At 61.9% G+C, this 21,950-nt stretch overlaps 2 protein-coding genes across 3 annotated transcripts; one reads left to right on the top strand and one right to left on the bottom strand.

Moving 5' to 3' along the window:
* Nucleotides 1-68: 68 nt before the first annotated feature.
* Nucleotides 69-8,378, bottom strand: LOC119847116 (potassium channel subfamily K member 6-like). Its single transcript, XM_038381555.2, is given in 4 exon segments — nucleotides 69-1,742; nucleotides 2,822-3,217; nucleotides 7,614-7,746; nucleotides 7,749-8,378. Coding segments are annotated over 4 exon segments (1,383 nt in total). The 5' UTR covers nucleotides 8,364-8,378; the 3' UTR covers nucleotides 69-1,503.
* Nucleotides 8,379-14,684: 6,306 nt separating this feature from the next.
* On the top strand, nucleotides 14,685-20,607 carry YIF1B (Yip1 interacting factor homolog B, membrane trafficking protein). Of its 2 annotated transcripts, XM_038381552.2 has the most exons (8): nucleotides 14,685-14,821; nucleotides 15,420-15,649; nucleotides 15,881-15,985; nucleotides 16,679-16,757; nucleotides 17,296-17,353; nucleotides 18,298-18,453; nucleotides 18,872-18,965; nucleotides 19,310-20,607. In XM_038381552.2, the coding sequence occupies exons 1-8, from the start codon at nucleotides 14,782-14,784 to the stop codon at nucleotides 19,463-19,465; spliced, it is 918 nt and encodes a 305-aa protein (XP_038237480.1). In that variant the 5' UTR covers nucleotides 14,685-14,781; the 3' UTR covers nucleotides 19,466-20,607. The 2 variants fall into 2 exon arrangements, with proteins under 2 accessions (XP_038237480.1, XP_038237479.1); XM_038381551.2 differs by lacking the exon at nucleotides 14,685-14,821 and having other exon boundaries at nucleotides 15,049-15,649.
* The last annotated feature ends 1,343 nt before the right edge of the window (nucleotides 20,608-21,950 follow it).

The following is a 21,950-nucleotide window of genomic DNA, read 5'->3' as shown; positions in this document are numbered from 1 at the left end:
CCCTGCCTTGAGCGCTGGGCCAGGGCAGGGTGAAGGGACAGAGGGCACAATACCACGCCACCGGCTCCTTCCAGCAATGTTTTATTCAGACTCCTGCTACCCATCTGTGCCCGGGACCATTCGCCCTTCCAGCTGCCAGGCACAGCTGGCACACACAGGCCTGGGGGTAGGGAGGGGGGGTTCCCAGGGGCGAGTGCTTGAGCGAGGGACACAGGGGTGTTCGCTCTACGTCCCCCCACAAAGCAGATTCCTGGGCTGGCAGAGGGTGCTGCCACTCGACACCCCATCGGGGCTGAGGGGCAGCACTTGGCAAGATGGGAGGGGCCATCACCCCCGAGGGTAGTGCCTGTCTTGCCATGCTCCATCCTGCACCTGGCGCCATGGAGGGGCAGCAGCATCCGGCCGCGGGCCCTGGCAGATGCCTGCAGTGGGGGGCAGGCATATGCAGCAGCCCCAGAACCCTCCCTGAGTGGTGGCAGGCAAGACCCCTGTGATGGTTCAACCTGGTTCATTAAAGAGTTTGCATGAAAAGGATCCTGGCAGAGTCCAGCGGCTGTGTGTGTGTGTGTGTGCGCGGGGGGGGCCCTCCTTTCCCCTCTCCCCCTGCAGGGGGACCCCCCCACCCCTACTCCTGCTGGGCAGCACAGCCTGGGGCTATGTCCTGTGCTGGACAGACCCACGGGCAGCACTGCCAGCTCTGAAGGGTACAGAGCAGCTGCCATCGCATCATAGCTGGGTCCCCCCATGCCCGGGGGGGTGGGACACCGGGTCCCCAACCCAGCACAGCTCCCCACCCGGCTCCTGCCAAAGCATCACAAAGTCTCCCCCCTCCCCTCCCCTCCCCAAAGGCGGCACCTCGCTAGTCCTGCCAGGGATCCCCGCTCCTGGGGCTGGGGTCTCTGCCACAGCTGCACAGACAGCTGGGCCCCCCAGGGGAAGGGGCTTTTCCCTCCCTTGCGGGTGCCCCATGACATGCTGCTCCTTGCAGGGGGGCTCTTGGGGGCTCCGAGCTGGTAGGGGTGGAGGAATAGAGTTTTGGGGGGCAAGAGGGGCATTGCCCCCAAGCCTCGGGCATGCATGGAATCGCCCCCCCCCCCCCCCACACACATATAAAACTCAAACTAGGCCTGGCCAGGCCCCAGCTCAGCCCCACACACAGCCTGTCACCTTCACCCCCCTCGGTCAGCCAGAGCCTGCGGCGCCGGGGGGCTGGCCCCCTGCAGTCGGCTCCATGGCCCAGGGTCCCCAGCATGGCAGGGGTGGGTCTGGGAAACAGGGCAGGTCCCAGCCACATGCCCCGCGATAAAACCTGGCGAATGGCCACTGAAAACAGTGGCCTTTAATGGCCTTATTAAAACCCTGGGCGAGCTTCCCCCACAAAATGCAGACAGGAGCCGCGCCAGGCCCCAGCACCGCCCGGGCAAAAGCCTGAGCCTGCCACGGGTGCCAGCACGGTCCCTGCAGGGAGCTGCCCCGGGAACGGGGCCCCCTCTGCAGCTGATGCTATCTGCTGATGGAGGAGTAGTTGGCTCGGCTGCCCGTGTTGAGCTGGGCGCTGGCAGGTGTCGGCTTCTCGCCCTGCGCCGGCTCCTCCGGCGGCACCTCGGGCTGCAGGATGGGCTCCTGGTCGCTGCGGCGATCAGCCGGCAGCAGGAAGAGGTCGGTGAGGCCGTGCAGGTCGGCCGCCTTGTGGAAGGTCTGTAGAACCAGCAGCACGGCCATCAGCCCCAGCAGCAGGTACACTGGGCGAGAGTGAGGGGGCATCAGCCACCGCGGGGACCTGGGGGTCAGCCCCTGGAGTTATAGTGCGCTGTGCCTGGCAAACGCCATCTGGCAGGGCCAGCCCCCATCCCACAGAAAGTAGGGAATAGAATCCAGGCATCCCGGCTCTCAGCCCCCCTGCTCTAACCACTAGTGCCCACTCCCCTCCCAGAGCTGGGGAGAGAACCCAGGCATCCTGGCTCTCAGCCGCCCTGCTCTAACCCACCCAATGCCAGTGTACCCTAGGTAATGTTCAGGATGTAGCCGTCCCCATGGGGCACCAGCCCGCCTGGCTTGAAATGACTCTAATAGACACACGGACGCTGCACCCAAGTCTCCCCAGACTGTGCCCTGTGGGGCTACTAGGGCCCCCTCTGTGCCCTCCCCAGGTACCTGACCCCTAGACACCTGTGACAAAGTGAGGGGGGGGTTCCCATAACGTTTTGCATGAGCACTGCGTGCCTTAGTTTCCTCTGTCTCTGACACAATGATCTCAGTGGTGGGACAAGGGGGTGTGATTTTTGCAGGGACCCAGGATGGCAGGTGTCTGGCAGGACTCAGGAGCCAGATGGCTGCCGCGAGAGGTGGGGGGCAGTGACTGGTTTGCCCAGGAGGAGGAGGGACAGCAGGTGTATCAGGGGCTGGGCTGGTCAGTCTCCTGCTTGGGACTGGGGCCGGTGGGGGAGTGGTGGAAAGTCCATGGCCTTTGCTGTAACTTCCTTCTGCTTGTGCTAACAAGCTCTGTCCTACCCCGTGTTCCTGGTGACGAATAAACCTGTTTTCCACGCTGGCTGAGTCACGGCTGACTGGGGAGTGGGGGGAAGGGCCCTCTGGGGGCGTGCGAGGCTCCCCCAGGCGTCCCTCCAGGGGACCATGGGGCTGAATGCTTCCAGGTCGGACCTGAAAGGTGCAGGAGCCAAGCAGGCTCCTTGCCCTGGTGCTGGCACCCCGAGGGGAGACGCACCAGGAGGAGGGTCCTGCCTGACCTTGCTCGGAGTGCACCCATGAGACTCCCCCCCAACGGAGCTGCCCCCCCGGCCTCCCCCCACCTGCTGCTCACCAGTGACTGAGACCTTGTAGAGCGCCCGCAGCTTCTGGCCGGGTTGCTCGCCCGGCACGTAGTCACCCAGCCCAATGGTGCACAGCGAGATGAAGCAGAAGTAGAAGGCGTCCAGGTAGCTCCAGGTCTCCTCCAGGGCGCTGAAGATGGCGGCCGGCAGCAGAAAGAAGGCGACCAGCACGGCCAGCAGCAGCAGCAGGAAGTGGGCCTGGGCCAGCACTTGGTGACTGTAGCCCAACCGCAGCTGGAGGTACTCGAGGGGCCGGTGGACGAAGAGCCGGGCCAGGCGCTGCACCGTGGCTGTCAGCACCAGCATGGTGAAGGGCACCCCCAGCAGGGCATAGAAGATGCAGAAGGCCTTGCCGGAGTCTGAGAGCGGTGTGGTATAGCCGTAGCCTGGACATGGGGCACAGGGGAGATGATGTTACCCCCATGTGTGTGTAGGGGTCTTCCCCATGGGAAACTGAGGCACGGACAGGCAAAGGCATCCCACAGGGGTCAGTGTCAGAGCTGGGGATAGAACCCAAGAGTCCTGGCTCCCAGCCCCCTGCTCTAACCACTAGATCCCACTCCCCTCCCAGAGCTGGGGAGAGAACCCAGGAGTCCTGGCTCCCAGCCCCCCCCACTAGCCCCCACCCCCCTCCCAGAGCTGGGGAGAGAACCCAGGAGCCCTGTGCAGCCCCTGGCTCAGTCCGGCAGGTCCCAGCCTTCATTCCCGCCCTAGTTCATGCACCTGGGCTCTGCGTGAGGCCGGCTCCGGGAACGGCTCCAGCGCGGGGAGCTGCGTAATGAGATTTCACACCCCGGTGGGTTCTAAGCCGGGCAATTAGGCAGCTGCAGGGGGCAGTGAAAGGCTCCATTGTGGGGGGCAGTGCCGCACCCACCCGCCGCTAATCCAGAGGCAAAGCCAGGGCCCCATAGGGGGCTGCAGGCTGCATGACCCCAAGCCGGTGAGGGACTCGCCCAGGTCCAGTGACTGTTTTATGGTAGCACCCAGAGGCCCCAGTCCGGGATCTAGTGATGCCCGAGCACAGTGACACAGGCTGGCTGACATACCAGGGTAACAGCCTACTATTGCAGCCAGCCAGTGGCGCTTCAGGGCTCCAATTGCACCGCGAAGGGTGACGGGGCAGCTGCTGCCCCAAAGTTCCACTACTGGGGTGGCAGCCGCAGGGCTCCCCAGCATGGCAGGGCTGGCCCCGCGTCCCCCCTGCCATGGCTGCATCCCCAGGCCTTTCCTACCCCTACCCCAGGATCCAGACAGGCTGAGCGCTTGGCCCCTTAGCCCATTCGCACTCCGGGGCAGCGGCACCAGGGGCTGGGGCCAAATACCAGGACGCCCGTGCGGTGGGGGTGAATTCCGTGGGGGGACCGGGTCATTGGGAAGAGCCCTGCTCCCCATCCCCACCCCATCAGAGCTGGTGCCCAAACTCAGAGCCAGCCCATCAGGGCCTTGCCCACCCACCCCCAGGAGGCAGCCCAGCCCACTCCCCTCCCAGCTGCCAGGGAGCTGTTTACTCTGAGTGTTGACCCAAGGCAGGCACAGGGCAGAGTTCGCTCTGCATCAGCCGGAGCCTCCCTTCCTCCCTGCCCCAGCAGGATAAGCCCTGCCCAGGGATCCCCCGTGCTGGCCGGCTACCTCCGGATCCAGAGGTCCCGCAGGGAGTGCTCTGCAGGCCAGGATGGCTCAAACTATCCTTGGTCCATGGGGGGGGCAGAGGGGCTGATGTCCTGACAGACACAGAGCCAGACAGTTCTCAGCTTCGGCACCAGCCCCTGGAGACAGACAGACACGGACGGACAGACGGGCATGTCTACCTCCCCATACCCCGCAGCGGACATCCCCAAGGGATGCACTACAGGACCCATCCTGCTCAGGAAGGTGCCCCATGGTACCCAGGGACAGACAGTGACAGCCCAGCTGTGGGGTCACACAGCTGCCTCAGGCCCCCCCCAGGCACCGACTTGCCAGACCAGGCAGTGCCCAGATCCAGGGGATTGTGTGGCAAAGCCCCTGGGCACTGAGCCCCATGGGCTGTGCCCTCCCCCATGGCGTCACTGGGGCCAGGCTCTGTTAATGCACACGCCCTTGGCCTGGCAGGCAGCAGGACTCCCTGGCTTGGTGCCAGCCCTGGGCAGGACCTGAATGCCCGGGCCCTCCGGCGCCAGCTCATGTCCAGGTTAACCTCCTCCCTGCCAGGGCTTGGCTCACAACCCCCAGTACAGTGCGGGGAAAGAGGCAGCGTCTAGACAGCTCTCCAGAGCCCTGTGCCACCAGCACCAAGAGCCCCCAGGCCGGCTGCAGGGCAGGGACCTGTGCTTGCCAGGGAGGAACGCTCGGCACCTGTCTGGAACCCGCTCTCCCTCCCTGGCCAGCCAGCCAGCAGCTGGCTCAGCGTTTCTAACAGCGCATGAGGCCAGCCACGACTTCCCCCAGGGAAGCCAGCAGGGCGGCCCAGACCCACGAGTCCCATGAGCCAGAGGCAGCTGTCACCCCTTTGGGCTAAACATCTGAAGGACTAACTGAGCTGTATGGGCTCATCAGGGAGCCAGGACTCCTGGATTCTGTCCCCAGAACTGGCAGGGGAGTGGGTCCTAGTGGTTTCAGTGGGGGGGGCGGGGGCTGAGAGCCAGGACTCCTGGGTTCCATCCCCAGTGCTGGCAGGGGAGTGTGGCCTAGTGGTTAGAGCAGCAGCTCTCTAGAGCAGAGACTCCAGGCTCCCAGACGAGGGGAGGGGCCAGGCTGGGGAGCAGGGATTCTGGCTGGATCCTGGCTGGACCCAGCTGTAATTGGCATTGATGTGCCCACTCCAGGACCTGCCGACCTGAGAGTGCTGCTCATTTAGGGCCGGATCCAAAGCCTATCGGAAGCCAGGGCGGGGGGGCAGGAGGGTTCCACTGGGCTGGAGAGTCCGGCCACATGGAACAGTCTGAACACTGGGGGCTGCTGGCCCTGGTGTAGGTCAGGCCAGGAATCCCTGAAGCTAAGGCCCCACAAGACCCCCCAGGGGATCCGAGGCCCAGCAGCCAGCCCCCTCCCCACTCAGGAGCACCTTTGTGCTCTAGGATTTCCGCAAGGGCCTGCACCGCAAGGGCGGGGGGAGGAACTAGGCCAGGATGGAGGGGGAGGGTTGGCGCTCCGGCTGCTGACTCTGTGCTTTCACTTTCCTTGTCATCTGGGGCCCATGTGCCGGAGTGGGGGTGGAGGGGCAGCCAGTTCTTCCAAAGCAGCGTTCAGAAGCCCCGCCAGGGAGCATTTCACAATATACCCCCCCACACACACACCCCAGGGCAGGAGCGGGATCTCACTGAGGCTCCTGGCCCGAGGAACAAGGTCCCAGCATGGGGGAAGTCCCTGGTATGGTCACTCTGTCACCATCACCAGGGCCCGGAGCCAGCGCCCAAAGAAGCCGGCCCAGTGAGCCCAGCCGACACCAGCCCAGAGAGACACCAGCCCAGAGACCTTCTCCCGTCGGTTTTGCTCCTGACAGCTGGCAGGGGCCTGACAGGCCCTGCCCAGGCCTGATCCTTGTTCAGGCAGGTACAAAGGAGGTGTCCTGGCGCAGCACCGCCCGGGTGTTGGGACACTGCCACCCTGGCAGCATGCAATATCCCCTGAGACCAGTCACCAGGCCCAGCACCTCGTTCACACCCCATGTCACTCCGAGGCCCAGCAGACACTTTGGAGAAAGGGCCTCAGAGTTACAGCTGCACCCACCTTGCCTAAGGGAGCTTGGCCGAGGGACACCCCGGGCCCCCAGCAACACCCCATGGACCCAGCACAGACCTCCCAGGTCCCCTCCCCACACAGAGCAGGAAGAGGGGCACATGCCCCATGGCCAAACACCCTGCTAAGATGCCTTTCCAAACCCAATCTCACCGTAGGCCCTGCAGAGAACCCCCGTGGGTCAGGGCCTGGTGGGGCGGATCTGAGGCAGGATCAGGGTGTAAAGGCCATTGTGCAGTGGTGGGGAGGGGCAATGTTTGGTTTGTGGGTTGGGCTGGGGGCTGTGATAGCCGGGGGAGGGGGGACTCTGATAACCGGAGTGGGGGAGGGGAAGGGGGCGCTCAGACACTTTCCCTCACACACTTGACAAACTTTCTGAAAGTTTCTCCAGCTGGCTCCGGCTCTGGGCAGGGCCCGGCCGGAGGAGGGTGGGCATCATCCATCGGGAACAGCCCCGGGGGAGCGCAGGGCACCTGGGATGGTACCGAGAGACTCATGCGCTGTTTGGGGGCGGCTGCCCCGAAGGGGGAAGCTGGCGAGGGGGCGCGCAGGGGTGGGGGGCGCTCCGGCTGGGGAGGGGGCGCGCAGGGCAGGGGGGCGCTCCGGCTGGGGAGGGGGCGCGCAGGGCAGGGGGGCGCTCCGGCTGGGGAGGGGGCGCGCAGGGGTGGGGGGCGCTCCGGCTGGGGAGGGGGCGCGCAGGGCAGGGGGGCGCTCCGGCTGGGGAGGGGGCGCGCAGGGGTGGGGGGCGCTCCGGCTGGGGAGGGGGCGCGCAGGGCAGGGGGGCGCGCCGGCTGGGGAGGGGGCGCGCAGGGCCGGGGGGGCGCTCCGGCTTGGGAGGGGGCGCGACAGGGTGTGGGGGGCGCTCCGGCTGGGAGGGGGCGCGCAGGGCAGGGCGGGCTCTCCGGCTGGGGCGGGGGCGCGCAGGGGTGGGGGGCGCTTCCGGCTGGGATGAGGCGGGCGCGCAGGGGCAGGGGGGCGCCTCCGGGCTGGGGAGGGGGCGCGCACGGGCAGGGGGCGCTCCGGCTGGGGAGGGGGCGCGCAGGGGCGGCGGGGAGCGGCGCTTACCCAACGGTGGTGACCAGGCGTGCTGGAGAAAGAAGGCGGAGGCGAACGTCCCAGCTGGAAGGCGCCGGGCCGAGCCCGTTCCGCCAAGCACCGACACCCCGTAGCGGCTGTTGGCGCTCAGCACCCGCCTCCAGGAAGCGCCTCCAGCGCGCTCTCGTTCAGGCAGGGGCTGGCCCGCAGGAAGGCGGCCTTGAGCGAGCGCAGCTCGGCCCGCAGCCGGCTCTCGTAGGGGCGCTCGATGGCGGAGACGAGCAGCGCGCCCAGCAGCAGGTAGCCCGCGTAGCCCAGCAGGCAGAGCCCCTGCACGGCGCAGCGGTTCATGGCGCGGCCGGAGCCCCGTGCGCCCGGGGCGCGGGCAGGGAGAGCGCAGCCCGAGCGCCCCCCCGGGCAGGGGAGACCCGGGGCCCCCGGAGGAGGAGGACGGCGGGGAGGGGAGACCCGGGGCTCCCCGGGCAGAGCCCTCGGTGCGCCCCAGGGAACGGGGGGACCCGGAGCCCCTCGGCCGCTGCTCGCCTCCTGGCTACGTGTCCTTCCAGCGGAGCTTCCTGCTGCTGCCGCCGGCTCCCTGGAGCAAGCCCAGAGACCCTGCGGGCCGGTCTCCGAGCGGCTACACAGCGACCCGTGCCTGCCGCCCAGCGGCTTCTTAGGCTGGGGACTAGCCCCGCCCAGCGGGGCGGGCTGGGACTCGGGGCCCCGCCTGATCGCGGGGATTCCCCGGGTCGGAGGCGGATTCCCGGGGGAAGGGGCCATATGCACCCCGCTCACCCTTGGCTGCTCTCCGGCTCCGTTCCTATAGGGGTCTCAAAGCACTTCACAGACAAGGGACCAAGCCTCCCATCCCTCCGGGGAAACAGGTCACTGCTGTTCCCATTCCTCAACTGGGGAAACTGAGGCAGGGAGTTGGTCCAAGGAGGGAGCCAGCAGCAGAGCTGGGAATAGAACTCAGGAGTCCTGGCTCTGAGCACTAGGCCCCGCTCTCCTCCCAGGGAGAAAAGCCTGAAACCTTCTAAAAACCCCTCTGGAGTCTGGCCAGTGGGAGGAGATGTGTAATCTAGTGACATGGGTTTTAACACAGATGGGTGCATGGACTCCCCCCCACTCCCCCCCAGCCAGTGCAATGAGCCTGGAATAAGGGCATCTCTGTCTCGCAGGACTTGTTCTCTTGTGCACAGTAAATAGCGTATGGATGACATTAACACACACACACAAACTCAGCACCCTGTCTCTGCCCTGGGGGACTCTCATACAAATCAGGTCTCACATCTTTGCAGGTAGGATGAGCAGCTCAGGGGTCACCAGCGGGGTGACAGTGGCTGGGTCACTCCAAAAACTAATTTTCCCTCAGTTGTTACTCACCCCTTCTTGTCAACTGTTGGGAATGGGCGACGTCCACCTTGATGGAATTGGCCTCGTTAGCACTGACCCCCCATGTGGTAAGGCAACTCCCATCTTTTCATGTGCTGTAATATGTATACGGCTTACTGTCTTATTCATTCCATGCATCTGATGAAGTGGGTTTTAGCCCACGAAAACTCAGGCCCAAATCAACATGTTAGTCTCTAAGGTGCCACAAGGCCTCCTCGTTGTTGCTAGTGGTACCCTCTGACTCACCACCCCCTACCTGTTCCCTGATCTGTGCAGTCTGGGTCAGGCACCAGGATAAATTTGGAGTGGAGCAGCCAAGGTCAGCGAATTTGCACTGGGGTAAAACTGGTGCAGATGGGAGGAGATTCAGCCCTGGGTGTTCTCCAGATCTTCTGAGGGAGCTTTGTCCCTGTGTAACCCCCTTCCCCTCTCTTCATCCTCTCAGGCTGCTGAGCAACTGTGGGAAGGGGGGTGCTAGGCAGACACCCTTGCTGTGCAGCGTGGAGTGTGAACCATGTCCAGCTGATAACAGCGTTCCTGCTCCAGGGCTTGGTCTGAGGTCACCAGCCAGACCAGGCCAGGCCAGCACAGCACAAACTGCAAAGCGAACCCAGCTCAGGATGGGGGCAGGGATTTGGTGGGTCAGGAGGTCAGACCCTGTATGCGCCAGGAAGCTGCTTTGGGCATAAGGGGCACTCCTGGAAGAGGAGTGGGCAAAGGGAGCGGCCAGGAGGGAAGGCCCAGCAGGGTAAAGGGACTGGCAGGGGGTGCAGGAGGGAGGGCGGGGAAGCCAGTGCTGGGGTGCCTGTGTATCCCAGCAATGCCATGGGGCACATCCCCTTCCCCCTGTTCCCAGTAACGCTGAGGCTGCTGTCTCCCACCTACTGGTTGAGCTTTTCAAAACATCCTAAGAAACCCAGCACCCAATTTCCAACCCCCAGGCAGCTTAGAAAATCCCAGTCCAAAGTCACCGTCTAAACAAAACACAGAGGAACGAGCTTGACCCTGGGGGAAGGAGGGACAAGGGCTAGGGGAGCCAGTGAGAGCCCATGTCCCTCTGCCATCGGCTCCTTACACTGCAGATGTGACTCTGGAAATTGCTGCATCTGGGCCAGAGCCGCCTACCAGGAAAGTCCAGTTTGGGCAGCACTTGCAAGGAACTATCCCAGCCCTTGGCAGCCCCCTGCAATCTGTCCTGGGGGCCCCCAGGGGTGTTATGACCCTGGAAGGGGGGGCCCTGACTGAGCCTTACAGGAACTCATGTATCAGAGGGGTAGCCCTGTTAGTCTGGATCTGTAAAAGCGGCAAAGAGTCCTGCGGCACTTTATAGACTAACAGATGTATTGGAGCATAAGCTTTCGTGGGTGAATACCCACTTTGTGGGATCCATGTGGTGGAAATTTCCAGAGGCAGGTATAAATAGGCAAGCAAGAATCAGGCTAGGGATAACGAGGTTAGTTCAATCGGGGAGGATGAGGCCCTCTTCTAGCAGTTGAGGTGCGAACACCGAGGGAGGAGAAACTGCTTTTGGAGTTGATGAGCCATTCACAGTCTTTGTTTAATCCTGAGTTGATGGGGTCAAATTTGCAAATGAACTGAAGCTCTGCAAAAAGAAAAGGAGTACTTGTGGCACCTTAGAGACTAACAAATTTATTTGAGCATAAGCTCAAAACCTGAAGCTCCGCAGTTTCTCTTTGAAGTCTGGTCCTGAAGTTTTTTTGCTGCAGGATGGCCACCTTTACATCTGCTATTGTGTGTCCAGGGAGGTTGAAGTGTTCTCCTACAGGTTTTTGTATATTGCCATTCCTAGTATCTGATTTGTGTCCATTTATCCTTTTACTTAGGGACTGTCCAGTTTGGCCGATGTACATAGCAGAGGGGCATTGCTGGCATATATTACCTTGGTGGACGTGCAGGTGAATGAACCGGTGATGGTGTGGCTGATCTGGTTAGGTCCTGTGATGGTGTCGCTGGTATAGATATGTGGGCAAAGTTGGCATCAAGGTTTGTTGCATGGATTGGGTCCTGAGCTCCAGGAGCTCATGTGACCTGATTCCAGACTGGAGGGTGGTGCCCGGTTAAAGTCTAGGAGACCTTTCTCAGAGGTGCAGCCCCCACCCCTTGCCTTGCATTACACATGCGAGGTCCTAGTGGGCAGAGAGGGACTGGGCAACCATTGAGCGCAACGGGCACTGTCTCTGGCTCAGACCAAGCAGAGGTGTGGAACGGTACAGCACGCAGGTTCATGGCCCTCAGTGCATGGCCCGGTTTGTAGCAGGCGCTTGCCATAGTTGCAGCGCTGGGTTGCGTAATATTAACCCAGGGGGAACCTCTCCTGTGGGCATGGGTAGTGTCTTCACTGCTGTAAGTGCAGACCAGGCAATGGGCTTTAGCACGTGTTCACCTGGGCCACGGTATTAAAATCACGGTGCAGGAGGAGCCATCATAAGCCCATTCTCTGTGCACAGGGGCTAGTGTATCTGTGGTGCCATGCCTGTCCCGTTACTGTGCTCTCTGAGGCCCTGCTAGGCTCTCCCAGGGTGAAAGCATTCCCACTGCAAGGTCATGGGCTTTGACCTGACTGAGCATAGCTTACAGACAGCCCCCCAATCTGAAGCAAATACTCACCAGCAACCACACACCACACAACAGAACCACTAACCCAGGAACCTATCCTTGCAACAAAGCCCGTTGCCAACTCTGTCCACATATCTATTCAGGGGATACCATCATAGGGCCTAATCACATCAGTCAACTATCAGAGGCTCGTTCACCTGCGCATCTACCAATGTGATATATGCCACATGTGCCAGCAATGCCCCTCTGCCATGTACATTGGCCAAACTGGACAGTCTCTACGTAAAAGAATGAATGGACACAAATCAGACGTCAAGAATTATAACATTCAAAAACCAGTTGGAGAACACTTCAATCTCTCTGGTCACTCAATCACAGACCTAAGTGTGGCTATACTTCAACAAAAAAGCTTCAAAAACAGACTCCAACGAGAGACTGCTGAATTGGAATTAATTTGCAAACTGGATACAATTAACTTAGGCTTGAATAGAGACTGGGAATGGATGAGTCATTACACAAAGTAAAACTATTTCCCCATGGTATTTCTCCCTCCCACCCCACCCCCCACTGTTCCTCTGATATTCTTGTTAACTGCTGGAATTAGCCTACCTGCTTGTCACCATGAAAGGTTTTCCTCCTTCCCCCCCCTGCTGTGGTGATGGCTTATCTTAAGTGATCACTCTCCTACAGTGTGTATGATAAACCCATTGTTTCATGTTCTCTGTGTGTGTGTATATAAATCTCTCCTCTGTTTTTTCCACCAAATGCATCCGATGAAGTGAGCTGTAGCTCACGAAAGCTTATGCTCTAATAAATTTGTTAGTCTCTAAGGTGCCACAAGTACTTCTTTTCTTTTTGCGAATACAGACTAACACGGCTGCTACTCTGAAACCTATCTCCTTTCAGAAGCTACTTCCTGGGAAACAATGTCAAGATAAAGAGCTGAAGCAGCATCAAACACAACATGTCCCTCACCATTCAATTTCCAGGCAGCCAGGCTGGCTCTTTGAAATGCAGATAGACTGGATAGTTGTGTGGATAGTTGTGAACAGAGTTGAGATGGCCTGCAAAGCTTGGCAATTAAGCTCAGAAATGGGCATTAAACGACCTGTGTTTACCAGGCGGGGCGGGTTACGCAGCAATAAAATGTTAATTCGGATTTGATAAATTCAAGTTAAGTGGTGTTCATACCGACATGGTTGATGGAAGCTCAGGTAAATGTGGAGTTTTTAGTTTGTGACTCACTATTTAAGTTTCCTCTTTTCAACTAAAAAGAGGAAGCTGTAATGCTCCTAAAACCCCTCACAGCAGAGCCCCTTGTGGGCTGAAGTTGGGGGGAACTTCCCTGTGAGTGCAGCGTTGCAGAATGGTCCACTGCAGGCATTCTTCCACTGCAGGCATTCTCACCTCTTCCAAGTTCCATTGGACTCACAGCAGTGGATACCAGGGCTGGAGAAGGGCTTGTGGGCTAGGTGGACCCCAGGCCTGACCCAGCCTCACAGTTCCTATGAGAATGGAGGAAACACCTTGTATCACCACCAAGGGGGTAAGTATTGAACTGAGCCTGCTATTTTCAAGCAACACCAGATAAAAGACTCTGTCTTGCACCTTTGCCCGTCTTCCCTAGCCCTGGAGCTCAGAGGAACCCGCCTCAATCAATCCCCTCTAACTACGAGTTTGTTTGTATAATGCAGGCAGAACCAATGTGCTGTGTGCTGTCCAGACACAAAATCTGCAGAAATGCCAGGTCCCAGCTTGCAATGCTCCTGCTTGACCCAAAAGCCAGAACTCAGCGAGTCCCAGCGTACCACATTCCATCCTGAGCTGAGGGATGTGGCCTGTGGAGGCGGCTGTCCCAGCGTGCCTTGTTCCATTGTATGGCGCGAGCTGTGGCCTGTGGAGGCGGCTGTCCCAGCGTGCCTTGCTCCATTGAATGGCGCGAGCTGTGGCGGCGGCAGTCCCAGCATGCCTTGCTCCATTGTATACCGCGAGCTGTGGTGGCGGCAGTCCCAGCATGCCTTGCTCCATTGTATGGGGCGAGCTGTGGCCTGTGGAGGCGGCAGTCCCAGCATGCCTTGCTCCATTGTATGGGGCGAGCTGTGGCCTGTGGAGGCGGCAGTCCCAGCATGCCTTGCTCCATTGTATGGCGCGAGCTGTGGCAGCAGCAGTCCCAGCGTGCCTCGCTCCATTGTATACCGCGAGCTGTGGTGGCGGCAGTCCCAGCATGCCTTGCTCCATTGTATGGGGCGAGCTGTGGCCTGTGGAGGCGGCTGTCCCAGCATGCCTTGCTCCATTGTATGGCGCGAGCTGTGGCAGCGGCAGTCCCAGCGTGCCTCGCTCCATTGTATGGCGCGAGCTGTGGCGGTGGCAGTCCCAGCATGCCTTGCTCCACTGTATACCGCGAGCTGTGGTGGCAGCAGTCCCAGCATGCCTTGCTCCATTGTATGGGGCGAGCTGTGGCCTGTGGAGGCGGCAGTCCCAGCATGCCTTGCTCCATTGTATGGGGCGAGCTGTGGCCTGTGGAGGCGGCAGTCCCAGCATGCCTTGCTCCGGGGGCCGGCTGCATGCTCAGGGGTGCCCTGTTGGGGTGCAGGGGCTCGTAAGCTCTGGGGCCAGGCTGGGACAGGCGGGGGCCTGCAGGCTCTGGGGCAGGCCGCCCTGCTGCTCACTGTGACTCCTCGGCCTCATGGGAGGCCTGAGGCCCCAGGGCCCAGCTGACGCCCAGGCTGGGAGGGTGACTCCAGCCATGGGGGTCCCAGCCCCAGGCCCTGGGGGGAAGGGTGCTGCTGGGCCTGGGCCTACAGCACTGGGGAAAGCCTGAGCTAGAGCAGCCGGCCGCCATCTTGGTAAGGGGTAGCGGATGGGACGTGCACCCACGTGACTGCCCAGCAGTCGCCATCTTGGGCAGGGAGGGGGGCGAGGCACTTCTGGTCGCGCGAGCACACCTGGAACGCGGCGTCTTGGCAACGTGACCTTCCGGCCCATTGTCCAAGGCACGCGCCACGACAGCGCGACGGGCCCCCACCGCTTGCCCAATGAGCGCGGCGGCGGCTCGGCACGTGACGCCTCGGCCCCATCCGTGATTGGCAGGGCAGCGGCGGCGTACACTGATTGGCAGCGCCGGCGAACAGTGCCGTTCTCCAATTGGTTGGTTCGTCCTAAGTGGGCGGGGCTTCCATTAAAGCGGCAGCGAGGCCCGGCTGATAGATCCCCGAGGCGGAGCGAGATGAACCCGGACAGCGGCCCCGGCGGGGGGCTCCGGCAGCGTCAGTGGGGGAGGGGCGGGGGACAGCGAAGGGGTGTCTGGGGGGCCGGGGGGGCGGCGAAGGGGTGTCTGGGGGAGGGGCGAAGGGGTGGAGGGGGGCAGGGAAGGGGTGTCTGGGGGAGGGGCGAAGGGGTGTCTGGGGGGGCGGGGAAGGGGTGTCGGGGGCCTAGGGAAGGGGTGTCTGGGGGCCGGGGGGGCGGGGAAGGGGTGTCTGGGGGAGGGGCGAAGGGGTGGAGGGGGGCAGGGAAGGGGTGTCTGGAGGGCTGGGGGGGCGGCGAAGGGATGTCTGGGGTGGGTTCAGGCCCCTTGGCCGTGGGGCACCTCCTTGCAGTGGCCTTTGGTGGTTGTTGCCTGCGAGCCCATTGGTGGGGTGAAGATGGGGGTGTCTTGCCCTGTCCCTAGGGGCTGGCTGTCTCAGGGATCCCCCCCATGGCCGGTATCACTGGAGGACCCCTCGTCGGCAGCCCCAGCAGAGAGGCCCGTGGCTGAAGGGGCTGTGGAGAGCCAGCTTCTCCAGCCTCTAAGCAGATCGCTTGGGGGTGCGTCCCTGTGCCTTGGGGTCTCATCACCCCAACTCACCTGCTGTCTCCGTCCCGCAGCCTCCAAGCGCCGGCTGCCGGCTGCCTCCTCCAGCATGGCTGATCCTCACCAGCTGTTTGATGACACCAGCTCCAGCGCCACTGCCCTGGGCAGGGGCTACACTGCCCCGCAGTCCCCCCCTGTGGGGTACCCCGCACAGGGCTCCTTCCTGGCCGAGCCCATGTCCAGCTTTGCCATGGCCTACGGCAGCACCCTGGCCAGCCACAGCAAGGAGATTGTGGACAAGAACGTGAGTGTGGGGCCAGGGGGAGGGGAGCGGGGGGGAGATGTCCCCATCCACAGCGCGGCCTCCAGTTTGTCCTGTTGCTGGGACAGAACATGCAGTGGCTGCTTCTTTCTGACCCTACCATCTCCTCGTGATGCCCCCTGCTCTGCACTTGGTGCTTCCCCACCACCACCTGGGCCCCCCATCCTATACCCCCGCCTCCCTGTGCCCTAAGCAGCTTTCCTCTCCTTGCAGATTGACCGCTTCATCCCCATGACCAAGCTGAAATATTACTTTGCCGTGGACACTGTCTACGTGGGCAAGAAGCTGGGGCTGCTTCTCTTCCCGTTCATGCACCAGGTAAGCCCAGAAAGGCTGAACCTGGCTGGGTAACCGGAGCCACGGCCTCGTTCGTCAGCAGGTTGGGTGATGGTTGTTGCAAAGGGCTCTTTGGCCTGAAAACTTCAAATGGAGGATTGAAGAGTCCAGGACATCACCTCCACCATCTACCTCGGAAATCAGCTGGCTCCTAAATCTGAGTGGTGCCCCAAAAGGGACTCCCCGCAATTACATATCTCCTGCGCATATAGGGTTGTGCATGTCGTCTCCATCTAGGGCCGCTCCGCTCCCTGGTGTGGGGCGCGCTCTCTGGATGGTCAGTCTGACTCCACAGGGCCTGTTCTGCAGCCCCTTACAACCACTCTGCTGTAGTGTTTAACACCCATGGGGGGGCACGCTGGCGGTAGGGCCGTGCTGCAGGCATGGCTCAGGGCGATGCAGCACCCCCGGATGCGCACATTACATAAGTGACTCTCCAGTGCAGGGCGATTGGCCCTGGGGTGCTGGCTCCTGGTTGCTGAGTGCTGCACCGAGGGACGCTCGCTGGGTGGCCTGGGTTTAATGCTAAATGAGCTTCCTGGCTGGCTCATACTGTGAGGCTGGTTCAGGAGGATGGGCACCACGCAGAGATTGCCCTCCCTTGCCAGCTCACTCCTTCTGGCTCTGCAGCAGCTGGGTGTCTGGGGTTCCCCTCACAGGAGTGTCTCTTGGCAGGACTGGCAGGTGCGATACCAGCAGGACACTCCTGTAGCACCACGGTTTGACATCAACGCCCCTGATCTCTACATTCCAGGTACCTTGGTGGGCAGCAGAGCGTGGTCTGATTTGACCCCGTGCAGAGGGCAGGCCCTTGTCCTTCTGGGCTTGTAGGCTGAGTCCTGCGGACCCTAGCCATGCAAATGCAGCACTGGGCGCTGGGTTTTATGGCCTGACTTTCAGGGGTGCTTGCATGGGAGGTTGAAAGTTGCACAGATCACTGTGGATCCGAGCAGGAATATAGATTAGTTTGCTCCCTGAAACCTTCCTTGGTTTCCGAGGCCTTGTCTACAGGAGGAAGCTGAGCGGCCTGGCTACAGTGGGGGAATTATTCTGCTGCCGCCAACTCTTCGGGAGTAAAGTCAGCAGAATTGCTCTCTCCTCTGTCATGGAGTTTCCTGTGAACACTGGGAGCCCTCTCGGCTCTGCTTAGTAGCCCAGGTTGGCATCTCCCATGTGCCCTTTCAGGGAGATCTATGCATTCCCTATCCCCTGGGCTGCACTGGGCCGGACCGGTCCCCTCTGCATGGGAGCAGTGACTCTGGGACTTACCAACTTGTGTCTTTCCTTCGCAGTCATGGCTTTCATCACGTACATCCTGGTGGCTGGCTTAGCACTGGGAACCCAGAACAGGTGAGGAGAGTGCTCCCCAGGCATAGGCACCGACTCCGTGGATGCTCCGAGGCTGGAGCACCCACGGGAAAAATTTGGTGGGTGCTCTGCACCCACCGGCAGCTCACCGCCCCAGGTCACCTCCATCTCTTCCCCTGAGTGTGCCTTCCCTGCTTCTCCCAGTGCTTACCGCTGCAAAACAGCTGTTTCATGGTGAAACAAGCTGTGGGAGGGAGGCGGGAGGAGCGGGAAGGTGGTGCACTGGGGGGGGGGTGGAGGCGGGGATTTGAGAAAGGGGTCCAATAGGGACAGGGAGGGGCGGAGTTGGGGCAGGGACTTTGGGGAAAGGGTTGGAATGGGTGTGGGGTGGGGCAGGGCTGGCGTGAGCACCCACCGGTGCCAGGAGAAGTTGGCATCTGTGTCCCCAGGTACAGCAGCAGCCTTGGGTCTGTGCTGTCCTGCGGACTCAGATCTGCCCCATCTGCATGTGGTTCTCCTGAGTGTGGCGGTGCAGCAGCCTCGTGCTGGGGGTGGGCTCTTTCCCAGACTCTGCGCCTGCTGCGGCCGGGACACCGCTGAACTTGTGGCTGCGGCGCCAAAGGTCAGGCTGATCCTTGTGAACAGAAGTTTGATCAGGGTAAAACTGGCACCTGCTGAGTGCCCACATCCTTTCCAGGAATGCCCTCCAGGTGGGGGATTTTAGTGGCAGTGGGGGAAACCCAGCCTAAACTGGCCCCACCTTCCCAGGTATCGTGCCCAGAGAGAGGGCGTGGGGTCAGCCTGACTCTGCTGCTGGTGCCCGGCATGTGGCTGTGCTCCGCTGATCAATGGCCTGCAGGCTCCCCTGGGGGCTGGGAGATGGCCGCATGGGAAGCATTGTAGGTCCTGCCAAGCCTAGGCTGCCAGGAACTTGCCCATCTGCAGGCTGGTGCCCTTTGACCCTCCTGACCCCTGTGCGAATGCAGGTTTTCTCCCGACATCTTGGGCTTGCAGGCCAGCTCGGCCCTGGCCTGGCTGATCGTGGAGGTGCTGGCCATCCTGCTGAGCCTCTACCTGGTGACTGTGAACACGGACCTCACCACCATCGACCTTGTCGCCTTCTCGGGGTACAAGTACGTCGGGTGAGTGCTGGCCCCTCCCCGGCCTGGAGCTGCAACCACCGCACTCGAATGAGGGGAGAAGACCAGTCCTGTGCCCTGCAGAGAGGGGATCATGTCCCAGTCTCTGAGCGGCAGAGAGGCTGGGATCTTGTGGGAGACCCGGCTGGAGCAGCGCTCTGGTGCTGACACAGATGTGGTGTGTGTGGAGTTAAAGGGGCATGATTCTGGGTGTGGGTCCAGATCCCTGTCAAGTGAAATTAGAACCAGGGGGATGCGTTTGAGAATGTGTCCCTCTCCCCACCCTGTGAGTGACCATGCTGCAGTGGGGTGCTGGGCCAGGGCCCTAGCATAGGAGGGAGTGCTGCCCGCATGGCTCTGCTGCCCACAGGGCTTGGGGTGGCACCCCACACCCGTTCACTTCATGCCTCTCCTGCGGCAGGATGATTGTCGGCATCGTGTCCGGCCTGCTCTTCGGCAAGACTGGCTACTACCTGCTGCTGAGCTGGTGCTGCCTCTCCATCTTCGTCTTCATGGTAAGGGCCGGCCGCAGTGATGGGGCAGGTGGCCTGGGTCAGTCACTGGGTGGGGGTCTAGCTCTGGGGCTGGCTACTGGTTTGGCTTGTTCTGACCTCGGGGCTGCACTGCTGGTGCCAGGCCCTCTGGTATCAGCAGCTCCCTGCGCTTCGTCTCTGGATGCGGGAGCTGAGGAGAGGGTCCCATGCCAGGCCCTTGTCCTGGGGACCAACGGGCTAGCGGTACCAAGTACATTGGGCTCAGACTGCTGGGTGGGGAAGAAGCGGCAGCATGTGCCATGTGGCCAGTGGCCCAGGGCTGCTCCCACCAGGCCCTGGCCTAGCGCTCTCCCCTCTCCCCCCAGATCAGGACGCTGCGGCTGAAGATCCTGTCGGAGGCGGCTGCGGAGGGCGTGCTGGTGCGGGGGGCCAAGAACCAGCTGCGCATGTACCTCACCATGGCTATCGCCGCCCTGCAGCCGCTCTTCATGTACTGGCTGACCTTCCACCTCGTCAGGTGATGGGGCCTCCCTGATGCATCTCCTCTCCAGCTGCCCAGGACCCTGCCCCTCGCTCCCCATGGCCTCGAGCCCCAGGCCCAGCCATGCTCCCTGCCTGGGGGCGGGGGGGTCAAACAACACCGTGTCCGCTCCAGCTTGTGCTGCGGTGACGTCCTTGTGTTAGGGTTAGCGGGGTGGGGGGGCTCGTGGCCGGGCTCCTGGGGCGGGGTTCCATCTCTGATGGGTTTAGTAAAGAGACACTGCAGGGTTTTGTTTAAGGGCCTCTAACCCCAATCTGGGGTGTGGAAGGGATCTCCCTGTCAACGGGGGAGGCGCTGTCCTTGGGGGAGGCAGCCAGAGCTTGGCATATTCCAAGTGACTTGTCTCTGAGAATGGGACCAGCTCGGGAGATCCCAGGCTCTGCCCTGGCAGTGTCTGTGGAGGGGTGGGACCCTCAGCTGGGCAGTGTCTGAGGGGTGGGGGTGTCCCTTACCCTGCAGTGCCTCCTCCATGGGCAGCTGTCTTACAGCAGGGCCGTGAAGAACCAGCTGCCTGGAGCTCCGTATGGGCCAGCCCTGCCCCTTGCGCTGCCTTGGGGGCTGCCTGGTTCTGCAGCAAGCTGCTGTGGTGTGGCTAGTTTTGCATATGAAATGCCAGCCTACGTTCTTGCCTGGAGCCGCCCCCATCTCCAGACTGGGCAGCGCCAGCCCAGCACTCACGGGGGTACTGGGGGCATGTCTGGCTGTCTGGCCATTTTGAACCAACAGCTTTTTTTTTTGTTTCTCTTGGTGCTGGCGGGGGTGGCTGCCAGGCTGGGGCTCAGGCAGCTGGGGCCAGTCTTGCCCTGGACATGGACTTTGGGCTGGTGCTACGTAGGCCCCCCCCTGCCCAGTCTAATGTCTCCTGTCACTGGTCTTCAGGGCTGGCTTCCTGCAGCTCCAGCTAATGCCTGGGCAGGCCTCCCCCAGCTTTGCTAGCCCCTACCCCCCCGGCTGCATGTTAATGCATGTGTGCTGCAGCCTGGTGGTTTCTGTTACTCTGCTGGGGCTGGGGGGCAGGTTGTGCCAGGCCTGCCTCTCCAGGGCCCGTGGTGGCTGCATGCAGCCTGAGCCACCCCCCACAAAACCTCTGTATCCACAAGCCAATAAACAGTAGCTATGGTGGCTCCGTGTGCTGGTTTCACTGGGGCCTTGATCAGTGCATGGGGGGGCACTCATGTAGCCAGCAGCGGGGACACCCCAGGGAGAGTGCCTGGCCCCCAGAAGCACAATTGGAGCACCAGTGCCCATTTGCTGTCCACACTGGAGCTGGCTGGGCATACAGCTGCTCCCCAGCCCCACGCTCTGGCCACTGCTGCTCCTGCCCTGAGGGGGGCAGCTGCTCCCTAGCACCTGTCACAACTGGCTGGCTTGTCACACACCAGGTCTGCTGCAGCACATGCAGGAAGCTGGAGAGCCTGGAGCTGCTCCACATTCCTGCAGCTGGGGGCCGCTTGCCTCCCCAGGGCCACCTGCCAAGCTGCTGTTCCCTTCCCTGCAGGTGGGGCCGAGAGTACCTCCTCCTGACCCCTTTAGAACCGGTTCTGTGCATCAGGGAACACCTGGAGGAAGCTTCCTGGGCTCGCCTGCCCTAGGCTCCTGCTCATTAGAGCAGGCTAATAATCCCCTGCCTCACACAGCATCTGCAGGGCAAGCTCAGACCCACCCTTGTTTATTTCCAATTAAGGCTCCAAAGGGACAGATAAGGGCAGTGGGTGCCCGGCTGAGCTGCTGGTTCTCCTCCCAGGCCTGCTCTCGGGCCAGATCTCTGCCCAGCGCCAGGTGTGCAGTGTGGGCAAGACGCAGCCAGTCCTGGCGCTGGCACCAGTGGCTTTTCTTCTCCTTGGACTTCTCCTTCTTCTTCTTGGGCTTCTCCTTATTCAGCTTCTTCTCCTTTTTCTTCTTGTGCTTGTGGCCTGGGCACTGGGGCTGCGGGGAGAGTGGGGGGGGGTAAGGTGGGGAAGGGCCTGGGCTCCCCAAGAGTCCAGCTCTGTCCCTGGCCTGCACAAGCCTCGGTTTCCCTCCTCCCTGCGTCTTGTGCGTTCAGACTGAGCTTGCAGCGGGGCGGTCCCCTGGGGTCTCTAATCTCCAAAGGCTCTGCTGCCGTGATCCACCTCTGTGTTCCCTGGTGGATCGAGCCCAGGCCCTGACCCTCCAGGACCATGTTCGCCTGCTAGCGCCAGCTGCTCTCTGCAGCCAGTCCCAGCCCAGCTCTGCCCAGCAGCTGGAGCCTTGCCCTGCTGCCCTCTGGCCCTGACAGCGGCAGAGGCTGGATTCTAGCCCCAGGCTGGGCCCCAGGCTGCCAAAAGCCCTGTGGTTATCAGTGTGCGGGCAGCGGAGCTGCCAAGTGCCCTTGAGGGGCTGGGATGGCCCCTAGACCTGGGCAAACAGGGCCAGGGGAGCCAGGAACCAGGCTCCTGGCAGGGGCTGCTGGCCATATACCCTCCCAGCAAGAACAGGGTGTGGGG

Source organism: Dermochelys coriacea, chromosome 23 (assembly GCF_009764565.3).
Source record: "Dermochelys coriacea isolate rDerCor1 chromosome 23, rDerCor1.pri.v4, whole genome shotgun sequence".
Taxonomy (NCBI): Eukaryota; Metazoa; Chordata; order Testudines; family Dermochelyidae; genus Dermochelys; species Dermochelys coriacea.
The sequence above is the reverse complement of the archived record's forward strand: the minus strand, read 5'-3'. Positions and strand labels throughout refer to the sequence as shown.